Source organism: Prinia subflava, chromosome 14 (assembly GCF_021018805.1).
Source record: "Prinia subflava isolate CZ2003 ecotype Zambia chromosome 14, Cam_Psub_1.2, whole genome shotgun sequence".
NCBI lineage: Eukaryota > Metazoa > Chordata > Aves > Passeriformes > Cisticolidae > Prinia > Prinia subflava.
The window spans coordinates 1,728,733-1,742,056 of record NC_086260.1 but is presented as its reverse complement, the minus strand read 5'-3'; the positions used below and the strand labels follow the sequence as shown (position 1 = coordinate 1,742,056).

Below are 13,324 nucleotides of genomic sequence, written 5' to 3'. Positions count from 1 at the left end.
TAGCTTTTAACCAGATCTGAGTGTTAAAATGGTTGTTTTAAAAGGTCCTGGAGTTAAGCACTTGCTACTAGTGGTGTTTAATCATCTCAAGTGAGACTTAGCAAAATTAAGTGAAAGAGGGAAATGGAAAATTACAGACTGAGCTTTTCTCAGAGTGATTCTTCTCAATTATTTTTGCCAGTTGTCTTGCCTGGAGTCTTTAAATAAAAGCAGAATCTGGTGGTGCTGGACACTGTAAAATACATATTTCAAGATGCAGTCTTGTCTTACAGAATTTCCAGGCCAAATGTTTAAAAAACAAATTGAAAAAATGAAATGTGGGTTTAGAGGAGGGAAAAAAGGTCATTAAAATCCCCACTTGACAAACAAAAGGTGTCAATAAATTAAATTAATCACTCCTGAAGTGGCTCAGGGAAGCTGTGGCAGTGCTGAGAAATGAGCCCAGAGTTTCTAAATGTCAAATGACAACGTTTGGAACGTCACAGAATAAAACCCACAGTGAGCAACTCCTGTGTATCACAGAGGAGCGAGGAAACGCAGCAAATGACACAAAAAACCAGTCTAAACTGTTTATTACAGAGTTGGGAGTAACAGGATTATTCAAAAATTCTCCTTTGCTTATAAATTTGGGATAATCATCTGAGAAATTAGTTTCAGAAGTGATAATATATTGATAATGATAGATGATATAAATAACAATGCATTTGGTTCTGAGTGCATTGGTGGGAAGTGTTCTTTAATTCTGGAGTGTTTTACAAAGCCAGAGCTGGTTTCAGGGCTTTTTTACAGTCTTATATAGTCTTTAGAGTTACCAGTTTTCTTTTAGCTGAACACACATTTTTAAACAAATCAAGTATTTTTTGCAGTGAAAGAAGCACTCAGGTGCTTCTTTTTTTTGCCCCATCCAGACATCCCTGTAGTTCATAAAGTCCAATCATTTAGGATTTGTAAATGAGGAAGAACCCAGGAATTTCGTAATGTTCAAACTGACAAAATGTTCAAACAAAGTCTGACTTCGTTTTTTCCTGGGGGAATTCTGATCTGGTTTGTGTCGATTTTGCTTTCAGCCATTGGTCCAGACTTTTCCAAAACCCTCCTGAAGAAGTTAACTCTTGTTAAAGTGGGTGGTGAAGTCATCATTGAGTGCAAGCCCAAAGCCTCCCCCAGACCTACTTATTCTTGGAAGAAAGGAAAAGACATCCTGAGAGAAAATGAGAGGTAATGTCTTCAAGTAACCATTTCTTTCATTAACTAACCCAGGGACTTCAGGCAATCAAAGCTAAATTTGTCATTAATAGCTTTGCAAAATTGACTTGCAAATACATGAGGAAACAGCCTGTGCTCAATCCCAAGGAGCTGGGGGTGACATTCCCATTCCCATGGTGCCATCACATCTCTGTCTGCTATCAAAGCAGCCCTGCCAAGAAGATGATAAAGGTGCACCCCAAAAAACCAAGTATTTTGCCTCTGCAGTGCTCTAAATAAATGTTGTTTTTAAAAAAAAAATAGATTTCCAGGAGATAAAAGCAAATTGCACAGCTCGGGTACATTACTCCGTGTCCTGCAAACAGGAATTATATGGGAGCAATAATTAATTTGACAGTTCTGATGCCTGACTTGATGTTGGCTTTCTCAGACTGGCCAAATATTTTTATTTTTTTTTTTTTAAATTCAAAAGCCAGATTTTCAAATCCCTCTCTGTGGTGCTGATTTGTTGTTGGCTGTGTAGAGGTGTGGTGAGTGACCACAGAGCTGAGTGACCCTGAGTGTGAGCTCAGAGCTGCACCCCTGGGCAGCACAGGGGCTGCAGTACAGGGAAGCTGAAGGTTGAGGCATCAGGGGTGGTGCCAAGGGTGGGTGTTTGGTGCTGGAAGCTCTGCAGTGCCAGCCCCAGCAGGTCCTGTCTGTGTCCCTGTGCTCGCTGGCACAGTCCGTGGCTGGATGTGCTGCCTGCTCTGAGGCTGCTGCCCTTGGCACAGCAGTGAGGAGTTTCTGCTCCTCGTTGTAATTTGGGAGTGGGGCTGCAGTGGTGGCTGGGGGTGGTGGGCACAGCCCGGGCTCAGGGCAGACCCAGCCAGGCTCTCATGGCAGCACCAGGCTCGGTCCTGCTGCTCCTGCTGAGCCACAGCCAGGAGCCTCCCACCTGGGCACGCAGCCCTGGATGGCAAAGCAGACGTGAACTGTGCCTAAGCAGGTGTGAAACCTTGAGCTCCTCCAGCCCAGGGGTTCTCCAGCCAGCGGGATCAGCCAGCAGGGATTACCTGGGCAAGCGTCGGAACGGTGCCTTGGCAGGGGCCCTGCCCTGCCCTGCCCTGCCCTGCCCTGCCCTGCCCTGCCCTGCTCTGCCCCTGCCCTGCCCTGCCCTGCCCTGCCCTGCCCTGCCCTGCCCTGCCCTGCCCTGCTCTGCCCCTGCCCTGCCCTGCCCTGCCCTGCCCTGCACTGCCCTGCTCTGCCCCTGCCCTGCCCTGCCCTGCCCTGCTCTGCCCTGCTCTGCCCTGCCCTGCCCTGCCCTGCTCTGCCCTGCCCTGCTCTGCCCTGCTCTGCCCTGCTCTGCCCTGCCCTGCTCTGCCCTGCCCTGCTCTGCCCTGCCCTGCCCTGCCCTGCCCTCCCCTGCCCTGCCCTGCCCTGCCCTGCCCTGCCCTGCCCTGCTCTGCCCTGCCCTGCTCTGCCCCTGCCCTGCCCTGCCCCTGCCCTGCCCTGCTCTGCCCTGCCCTGCCCTGCCCTGCCCTGCCCTGCCCTGCCCTGCCCTGCTCTGCTCTGCTCTGCCCTTCCCTGCCCTGCCCTGCCCTGCCCTGCCCTGCCCTGCTCTGCCCTGCCCTGCCCTGCCCTGCCCTGCCCTGCCCTGCTCTGCCCTGCCCTGCCCTGCCCTGCCCTGCCCTGCCCTGCCCTGCCCTGCTCTGCCCTGCCCTGCTCTGCCCCTGCCCTGCCCTGCCCCTGCCCTGCCCTGCTCTGCCCTGCCCTGCCCTTCCCTGCCCTGCCCTGCCCCTGCCCTGCCCTGCTCTGCTCTGCCCTGCCCTTCCCTGCCCTGCCCTGCCCTGCCCTGCCCTGCCCTGCTCTGCCCTGCCCTGCCCTGCCCTGCCCTGCCCTACCCTACCCTGCCCAGCTCTGCCCCTGCCCTGCCCTGCCCTGCCCTGCCACACCCTGGGCTGTGCCTCCTGTGGGGTTGAGGGTGCTGATCCTCACCACTGCTTCATTCACCAGCCCAGCCCTGCAGTCTGCACCTGGGGACTGAAATGCACAATCAGGGAGTGACATTGCTGTGGTCGTGGCACTGCTCATCAGCTCCGTCTGCCCTCGTGGATAGGAGGGGCCAAGTGCCTGAGCTCTGCTTAATTCTGCTTAATTCTGCTGTATTTCTGCTTTTTGTGCTTGCTGAAATGTCATCTGCTCCCTGCTGTCCCGGGGGACAGCAGCAGTGCCTGGAGCACAGCTCCAGTACCTCCCGACATCCCCGTTGTGTTCTTCAAACAAGAACCTTCTTGGCTGCTGAGAATAAAAAACAATCTGCTGGAATTTAGGAAGAAAGATGCCAGGAAAAGCTGCTGGTGCAGTCTCTTCATCTAGGACGGGAAACAGAACTTTTAGACAGACGCGGGAGAAGAAACTTCAATGGAATCTCTGCTTAAACTGCCTTTAAAGGGTCCTGCGAGTACCAGAGAGGCACCTGAACATCTGGACCCTTCTCCAGCCTGCAGGCTGATCACGGCAGGTTAATCAATATAGATGATCCTCCCAATTCCAGGTGGGCTTAAAAGCAGCGTTCCTGTGTCAGAGCTTGCTTTGAATGCTGATGCTCAGCCTGGTGGCTGCCATGGCAATCACTTCAGAGCTCCTCCTGGGGCTTTTGTGGCTTTTCAGCTGGTGTGGGATGTTAAATTCCTTGCTGGAGACACTGTGCGTGGTTTTTGCTGCTGAGACTCCGGCTCTGGAGGCTCCTGCTGTCCAGGAGGCAAAACAGAGTGTGGTATTCAATGTTTGCCCTGAGAGCAGAGACTACCACAGTGAAAAAAAAAAAAAAAAAAAAAAAAAAAAAGCTTTATCGGTTTAGGTTTCCTACTCTTCTCTGGAGGCTGAGGTAGTGTGTGCTGCACCTCTAATGAATCACATGGCCTCAGGGTATCTCTTACTGGTGGTTGAGAACTGTGCAATTGTGTTATTAGGAATTCTGCCCTGGGGTACAATTATATTATTGCAGTCATTAAAGACACTTCATCTCCATAATAATGGAAATCCTGCCTTGGAGGCCTAACTGAGTCAAAACGATGTTTGGGGGCCTGACTCCAGAAGGTAAATTTTATATAGGAACAGCTCTAGCACAGATATAGATGTACTGCAAATGCTGTTTGGAAACAAAGACTGTTTCTGTGCGGGCAAAGTACCGGGATCATTTTCCATCCTTGATCTTCCCTTCACATTCCAGTGCAAAGTGAGAGTTTCACTCTGTGGGAAAGGTCTTTAGTGCTGGGAATGCTGCTCCTCACAGGGCCACTGCGAGAGCAGGAGCGGCTGAGACACGATTAAAACCCACCTATTCCCAGGAAAACCTCACTCAGGACCTGCCTTTCTGGTGGGAATGGCCCCTGACTTTTCCATAGCCCACCAACAAACAGGGTTGGTGTCCCAACAATCCCACAGGTGCTGGAACAGGGGGGTTTCACTTCAGGGCTAATGTGGTCCTGTGGCAACAAACAGAGGCTTTTTGTCCCTCCACTGCACACAGTGACCTGGCTTTTCATGACTTGCCACCAGAGGCTGTTCAGTTAGAGCATCTCAAGGAAATCCCTCATGGAATTGGTCAAGGGATGTGTATTACTTGTTGGTCTGGAGTGATTTTGCTGGAGCAGGCTGGACACAGTCCTGGCTCGTGCACTGCAGGGGGACCTGCCTGAGCAGGGGGGTTGGATGTGATGATCTCCAGTGATCCTTTCCAAGCTGCACCATTCTGGGAGCAGCACTGCAAGGGGCTGTTCAGCCCTGCAGGGTCTGCATCGCTTCCCCTGCCAGCCTTCCCTCTTTTCTCAGGTCTTGTTTTGGACTTAGGCAAAGGGGTGTTCATTTTTCATGCCACAATGACAATAATTCCATTTATTTATTCCTCACAGAGACACAGGGACATTTCCCAGAGGTGAAGCTGTAGCGTTGTGTGGTTCAAGAGCAGATTCCTCTTTCTCTTATTCCTCCACAGCTTCCCACTTTTCCTCTTCTCCTTCGCTCCCCAAGGGCAGAAAGTGCAGAAAAACTGAGACAACTTTTATTTAAAATAGGTACACAACAGTCTTAATTCCTAATGTTCTCCTAGAGCTGTTGGAGTTATATTTACTCTGCCACCAGACAGGTACTCAGGCTGGGACAGAAAAATAATTGTACTATTAAGCCCCAATACAAACTGCTCTTCTCTCATTCTTCTTCATGTAAAGCCCCTACATCATTAGAGCTGTTTCTTTTCCAGAAATATACAGTGCCTGCATTGTTTATACAGTTTAATTGTAAGGAAAGAAATGCATAAAAAAAACAAATGATGTTCTGTGCTGGTAGCAAAGTATATGAAAGCGTCCAATTAAACAACCATTCCCCATGACTTGTGTAATAGCAACATCTGTTACCTTAATTAAACAAGTTTGTGTGTACAGGGACCCTCTTGGTGCACTTTGTTGGAGCAGGATCTGACCCAGGCACGCTCCCAGTCCTGGTGGAAATTCTCCCAGTTGGTGCCATTATCTGCAGTCCTGACAGGCTCTGTGATGTGTGAGCTCACACAGCTCTTGCAGCAGGAACATCGCTCTTTTATAGCTGAAAACCAACAGAAGCACAGGAGAGCAGCACGTGGGGCATTTCCCAGCCAGGGACGTGTGAGGAGTGCCCGGCTACCTCAGTCCCTGTCACACAGCTCTGAGCAGAGAGAGCTGTGCTTGCAGGCAGCTGCTGGGGTTTGTGACCCAGGCTGGCTCGTCTGCTCCAAGGTTTCAGTCATTTGGGTCTGGATTTTCCCAGGTATTTCGCTGTTCTCTCCACCACAGCCCGGAGCCAGCACAGCCCAGGAGGGTGATTTGATTTGCAAAGTGGTGAATCCCAGAATGGCTGGGGTTGGAAGAGACCTTAAAACTCATCCTGGTGTGGATGCCGAGGGCAGGGACACCTTCCACTATCCCAGGGTGCTCCAAGCCCCATCCAAACTGGCCTTGGACACTTCCAGGGATCCAGGGGCAGCCACAGCTGGTGTCTGGAAACTTCTGAGAAGGAGCAGTGGGAGTCTGACAGAGCTCAGGGCTGTTCATCCCTCCCTCAACCAAATCCCAGCCAGAGCTCCCCGAAATCCCAACCTCCTGGGAAGGGAGGACACCAGGCAGCTGAGCTGGAAAGCCTCTTGGATGTGTCATACCCAGCTGTGCCTCCAGGCTAATTAATTTGGCATATATTAAAAATATGTTAATTTGTTGGTAAAAAAGATCATCATCCAACGCAGGCGCTGCAGCTGCTTCGGAGAGGAGCTGAGTCCTGCCCTGGGGACACCGAGCTGCTCCCTCCTGGCCTTGGTCCCCTGGCTGGCACCAGGGAGAGCTGAAGCAGCTGAATCCCTTCTCCAGGAGCTGCAGTCATTCTGGCCAAGGAAAAGCAGAAAACTCTCACTTGATTGTGGGTTTGTTGGGTTTTTTCTGTCCTCTGCACTTCAAAACTGTCCAGTAAGTCTTGTCTCCCTGAAAGAGTTTAGTCATGGTTTTCTCAAGAGTTCACATCCTCAGGACTTCCTCACAGAGGTTGTCCAGTTATGGACCCTCTCATTTAGATATTATTTTATAACAGGAATTTTAATGTATCCATGATTTTATAACGGAAATTTTAATGTATCCATGTTGATGCTACATTATTTTGAAGAGGAAAAATGGTAAAATTGAACAAAAAAACCTTCTCTCCAATTCTTCCAGCATGTCTTGAGTACAGAAAGTTGTAAAAATTCCAGCTTTATATTTGTTGCCTCAAACTTTCTAATTAGTGCTTAATGACTTTAAACAGCCAGAAAGAAAATGGCAAGAGGACAGACAGCACATCTTTCCCAGGCTGGTGCCAGGATACAAACCGTGGTGATATTTTTATCCTGATTACTTGAGAGATGAATTGCCAGCAGTGTCTTTTGGACACACAGCCTGGTGACACTTCAGCAGAAAAGAAAGCCTCAAAGGATGCTTCCCATCATTGCTTCGCATTAATTGTGTTGACTCTTTGTATTTTTTTTTTTTACATAAAGCACCTGTGCAATTTCTTGAAGGCAGACAGGTAACCAAACCATCAATAACTTGTCGGGTTTTCATTACATCCTGCCCAGGTGAAATGAAAAATGACACCCTGCAAATGGCTTTCTGAAGTTTGACTCGACAGCGCAGCATTCATCTCCCTTTGCAAAGACCGTGGCACGAGATGGCTCTACTTCATTGCAACATCTGAAATAACTGACTTGTCCACTTATTTTAACCAATTTTCTGCAGAAGGAGAATAAAATGAACAGGGAAGCCGCTGGATTTGGTGGTCAGAAGTTCTTGGAAATCCATTGTCCTTGATGGCCTCCCCTTCATAGGCTGTTTGCCAGCAGAAGCTGGGTTTAGTCTGTGTTGTTCTGGAAGACCAAAGCCAGGCTGGATTGGGATTTGGAGCAGCCTGGTCCATGGAAGTGTCCCTGCCCATGGCATGAGCTGGATGAGCTTTAGGGTCCCTCCCAACCTCCCAGCCTGTGATTCTGTGATCACCTTTTAGCACTGAAAGGGCTGCCCAGCCCAGGGCAGTGGTGGAGTCCCCATCCCTGGAGGATTAAGAAGGTGTGGCTCCTGTGGAGAAGGGTCAGTGGTGGCCTTGGCAGTGCCAGGTTAACAGTTGGACTCAATATTCTTAGAGGGCTTCACCTAAAAATGGTTTTATGATTCTGTAAATGTTTCCAGGTAAAGGTTACCTGAGAAGGGTTAGAGATTTATGTAGAATCTGGGTTCGGTGCTGGTTTATTTTGTATGCATCAATAATTAGGCTGATCCCTAAAATTTCCATTTCTTCCATCTGCTCCTGTAGGAGCAGGGAATGATTTCCTGTTTCCAGCCACAATGCTCTGACAAGCGCAGTCCCAGCCTCTGCCAAGTTTCAGCCTCTCCCTCACGCCGTGCCACAGCCTCCTGTAACATCAGCAATCTGTTCCTGCTTCCCCAGCAGATTATTTGCAGCATGGTGTGGTTGTAGTGCTCAGTGGAACACGTGTAGGACATCACTGCTGCCTGTGCTGTGGCCAAACCCGCAGGGCTGCTGTGCCCCAAGGGCTCAAGAGGAGTCAAAAGGCTCTTCCTTGGTGCTTGTGTGCAAATTTTAAAAGCAGAGCTCAGCTTGCAGAGGTGGAGGGGGTGAAGGATCCAGAGCTCTGTTCCAGAGGCATCCAACCTCCAGAGCACAGCGAGATGTGTCCTGTTAAAGGTAGGATGAAACTCTCCTTCAGAGAAATGTGTCACAGGGGGTCAAGAGAAATCATCAGGCTTTCCCCTTGGTGTTTGTGTGTTAATTTTAAAAGCAGAGCTCTGCTTGCAGAGGTGGAGAGGGTGAGGGGCCCAGAGGTCTGTCCCAGAGGCATCCAACCTCTGGATCGCAGTGAGATGTGTCCCATACTGACATCCTTAAAAGCAGGAAGATTTCCTTAAGAGAAACCTGTCACGAGGGGTCAAGAGAAATCATCAGGCTTTTACCTTGGTGCTTGTGTGTTAATTTTAAAAGCAGCATTCTGCTTGCAGAGGTGGAGGGTGAAGGATCCTGAGGCATCCGACCCTCTGGATCGCAGCCAGACGTGTCCCGTGCTGACATCCTTAAAAGAAATGTGTCACTTGCTGCTGTTCCTGCTTCAGGTCTCTCGTGGTTTTGTGATTATTAAATTCATCTCTGGGTGCTGAACATGCAGCCACAAATTGTTCCTCCCTCTGTGTAAGGCTGCTCCAGGAAGGAGCCGGTCCCTCCCTCGTGGTGAGCACACCCTGCAGCCACTGCCCCCCAAAGAAATGCCTGTCACCAGTCACTGAACACAGTTTGGAACTGGTGTGTAACTTCCTCCAGCTAAAGAAAGCAGCTATAATGATTTTAGTATGTCTGCAGCATATTCTGAAGGAAAAAATTATTATCAAATGTTCCTTCTCTTGGGTGTTTTTATGGTGAAGAGCAAGCAGGTAACGATTTTACAGTTAGGGGCATACTTTGAGATGCACTTTTAGAATCCAAGGAAATCATTACATGTCTAAAGGGGATGAAGGATTCCTTAATGAACATTTCAGAGTTGGTGATATTTTTGATGGCTATTCAAACATCATTTTGAAGTGATGTAAATGTGTTCTTGGATCTCACAAACCTGTTAATGTCCATTACAAGCAGAGTGTGTAATTTCTCTTTGTACTTTGGGCATTTTTTGTTGGAACCAGAGGGAAAGATGTGTTATCTTTGAAAGACTGTGCCTTTGGGCTTGAATTCGGGTGGTATCAGCTGGAACAAATAAGCTGAGAAAGCATTTGCTGCCTCTGCTCAGATCTCACCAACGCTCCCAGAAACGCTGCATGTCAGCAGCTGATGCACTGAAAATCTTGCCTGGATTTGGTTTTTTTTCTCATAAGAGAATAATTTTTACAAGCTCCAGTGGAGTTCCCTTTGATTGTTATGTTCTACAAACCTCCACAGTGTTTGCTGTAGGTGGAGGGTGGTGGCTTGTCCCTTTCAGGAAGGAGTTGTTGGCGTAGGTGGCTGGATGCTGCTCTCAAACACGATTCCTTGGATTCCCACTGTCCCTCTCTGTGGACTAGAAGTCATTTAATTTCCACGCCTTGGGCTACAGTCAGTGCCCTGGAAGAATGAGCACAGCAAATATTTCTCTGAGCATTAGGCAGAGTGAAATTCAGCAGGAGTGGCTTTGCAGCACCTGCTGCTGCCCACACAGGATTTTCCTTGCTGGCGAGCGCAGGAGGACGCGTGTGGGGAGCTGTGTCTCTGCTGGCTGATTGTGCAGAAAGGGAGGGGGTTTAGCCTTTCATGGGGTGCTTTTCAGTGTGCTTCATCCTTCCACTGCCACCAGCAAGAGCTGCTCCAGGTCCTGAGCCTTTGTTTGGAGTGTGGAGCACGCCTGTCCCTCACGGTGCCATCACAGCATTCTCGGTTTACAGCAAGCAGCCAGCTTTGTCTGTAAAGTAATCTGCCAGCTGGAGGGGCTCTGTCATTCCCGTGGGGGCTGCTCTTCTTTTCCCACCAAAATCAATGGAAAATCGGCTCTTTGCACCATCAGACCCTTCTAGACTTGCAGAATCTTCCCGTATCAAATTGTCACTGCCGCGCATCTCAGGAATGAAAGCTGTTGTAAAAACAAAGCTTTTTTTGCTTTACTCAAATCTGCTTGCTCAAATATTTATTTTGATGGCATGGGCTTTCTGACTGTATTTATTTTAATTTTGTATGTAGGAAAAAAAAAAAAAGAGTGGCTGGGGAGAGAAGGCAAAAACGTTTCTATTATTTGAAATTCTCCACAGCCCCCTCACTCCCTTCAGGCTCCCTCGCAGTTCTTGTGTTTGGTTTTCATTTGTTTCCTCCTGTTATCAGCATCCCTTAAGACAGATATTTTCTGGGGAACTGTTCTTCTTAGATAACCTAGGGATATTTTTGTATTTGAATTATGACTCCAGGCATCTCTGAACAAGCCACATGAAGTCTCTAACAGCTGTAAATGCTCCCTTCCTTTTCCTCCTGCCTCCCTGCTCCACCAGGACGAGGCTCTGTCACTTCCAGACTTGTCTTACAAATGTAGAGACCAAAGGGAAGATGATGACAAACCACAGCTTTTGTGCTTATAGATATTAATAATGGCTGGGTGCAGCATTATTGCTTTGGACTGCTCAGTCACTGCACATAAACAATCGGTGGAAAAAGAAAATTGTGGGAAAGCTTAGGATGCCAGATCCATGACTGCTTTAAGCTGATGCTGAATGCAGTGGTGATGTGCTGTTAGATGTTTCCAAAGGGACCACTAGTATAACATCAGAAATAGTTCTCTGAGCAAAATATGTTCTATTTTTTTCTCTTTAGAATATTATTTACAGGGTTTTCATGATAAGTCAGTGCTAAAAGAGGGAGAGTGACTTTTTCCATGGACAGACAGTGCCAGGACAAGGGGGAATGGCTTCCCCTGCTGGGAAGTGGGAGATGTTCTACTGAACTCGATGCAGCAGGATTTTAGCTCAGTTCATTTACAGCAAATATAGTTCTTAGCTGAAAATTAATTATAGGGGGTTTGCTGTTAAGAGGCCTGTCAGTTGTCATGGATAAGGCAGGACTTATCTCCTGCTGCCTTCACTGAGAGAGAGACGTGCACTAAATTAAATGGGCTTTGACGGGGGCTCTAAATTATCTCAGGCTCTTCTGTGAACCATGAAAAGACAGGTCCTTGCAGACAAGTAACCACTGCAGCACCTCTGGGGGGCTGTGTGAGCCACAGCCACCAGGGCAAGGAGGTGAGGTGTGCAGGAGGCTGCGTGCACAGCACCAGAGTCCACTCAGCTGGGGGTTTGGATGGACGAGCAAATGGAACACTCGTGGTGCTCCAGCACAGGGAATCATCCCGCCTTTCCCTTGGATTGATCCTGACAGCTGTAGAATGGACCCAGCTGGTGCCCTCCTGGCTCAGGTGGGTGCTCTGAGCCCTGTGTTCATGTCTCACACTGGTGATGGGGGCACCGTCCCTTTCTCCCCCTTTTCAGAAACATGTGGAGTACCAGGACAGGATGAAACCCCAGCCTGGAAAGCCCTGCCTGCTGAGGGGATGCTGAGGGTTTGGGCTGGTGCTGATGAGGGTGGGAGGTCCCAGTGACCTGACAGGGTGCTGGGTGGGGTGTGGGGTCAGGGTTCTCTCCCCTGTGCACCATCAGGGTTGTGGGGTGGAGCCCAGGACCCTGGCTTTGACCCTGGGGTATTTAATGGAGATGAACAAAGCAGAAAGCTCTGATCTGGCTGTTAGTTATTTATGCAGCACAGAGGTGGCAGCCACACCTGGGGACAGCGTCCAGGGCCACAGGGGTCATTACCTGTGGCCTGCACCCTGAACCAGCCCATTCTGCAAGGGATGAGCAGGACCCATGAGCTGTGTCCCTGAGCTGGGGGGGCTGTGCTCTGAGCAGTGAAACCTGTCAGGATTTATAAACTTCACTGTTTACCCAAAATAGCCTAATGGCCAGTACCACATCCATGAGATCATTTTAATAACCCTCATTGCCTGGCAAGCATTATTTAAAAGGTAATAAACAGCTACAAAGACGTGCGATGGAAATAGAAATAATTTGATAAATAATGCAATTGCCCGGAGTTGTGGCATGAGGCAAAGTTGCTGTTAGGCTAAAAATTGCTCCAGATATTCCTGCCTAGGAACTCTGGGAAAAGAAGGAACAAATAGGAACAAATACACTGCTGAGACTGCAGTCAGGGCTGCCTGGTGCTGCTGCTTTCTGCTCTGCTTGCAGCCCCCCAGCCCGGGCACGGCAGCGAGGAGGAACAATGGGCCATTCATCATGTCGGCTGAAATACACTGTTTTTCACAGGTACATTTAACCTAAATCCTCTCTCAGAAGACAGATTATCTCTTAGAAGAACTCTGGCACCAGTGTCTCTTTTCAATAGCCACGTCACCACTGCCACAGAGGCTGTACATGAAGGGATCAATGGTAGTTTTATCTCAAATTGCACTCAGTGTGTGTTTCTTCCAGCTGACACTCATTTAAATGCTTGCTCTAAGACATCTTTTCTCCCTGTAATAGAAAAAGGATCGGACATCCTAAGCATTGTCTTGCAGGGGAAAAAATATTTAAAATATTCACTTGGCTAAGCATGAAATATCTCAGCTGCATGTGTTTAATCAAGAGTGAAAGCAAGGGTAGTTATGCTTGTATTTCATAAATTAAAATGCTAAAATGATTAGATAAGAAAACAAAATACCTTATTCCATTGCAGCAGTGCTAATGAAACCATTTGAGAGGGGGAGGGGGGGGAAAAAAGAAAAAAAAGAAGTCACTTTGTAATTCTGAGCACTTTTTCTCCCAAAGAAGCAGCGAGTGCCAGAGCTGTGCCGTGTCCCTTGGGAGGAGGACAGGCTGCCATGTGCACTGCATCTGTACTGCACTCATTTTCCATTCACATCCCACATTTCCACCTGCTGAACACAAAAACAGGGCAAGCTGAGAGGGATGGAGGGAGGGAGGGATGGATGGAGGGATGGAGGGATGGATGATGGATGATGGATGGATGGATGGAGGGATGGATGGAGGGATGGATGGATGGGTGGATG

At 48.8% G+C, this 13,324-nt stretch overlaps 1 protein-coding gene across 2 annotated transcripts in view; it reads left to right on the top strand.

Annotated features, from left to right (window-relative positions):
* LOC134558068 (contactin-4) overlaps positions 1–13,324 on the top strand; it is a 255,592-nt gene that overhangs the window by 209,753 nt on the left and 32,515 nt on the right. For both annotated transcript variants that reach the window (XM_063411534.1, XM_063411533.1), the window contains exon 12: positions 1,068–1,218. In XM_063411534.1, the coding sequence (XP_063267604.1) occupies positions 1,068–1,218 (151 nt within the window). The remainder of the gene's footprint in view (positions 1–1,067; positions 1,219–13,324) is intronic.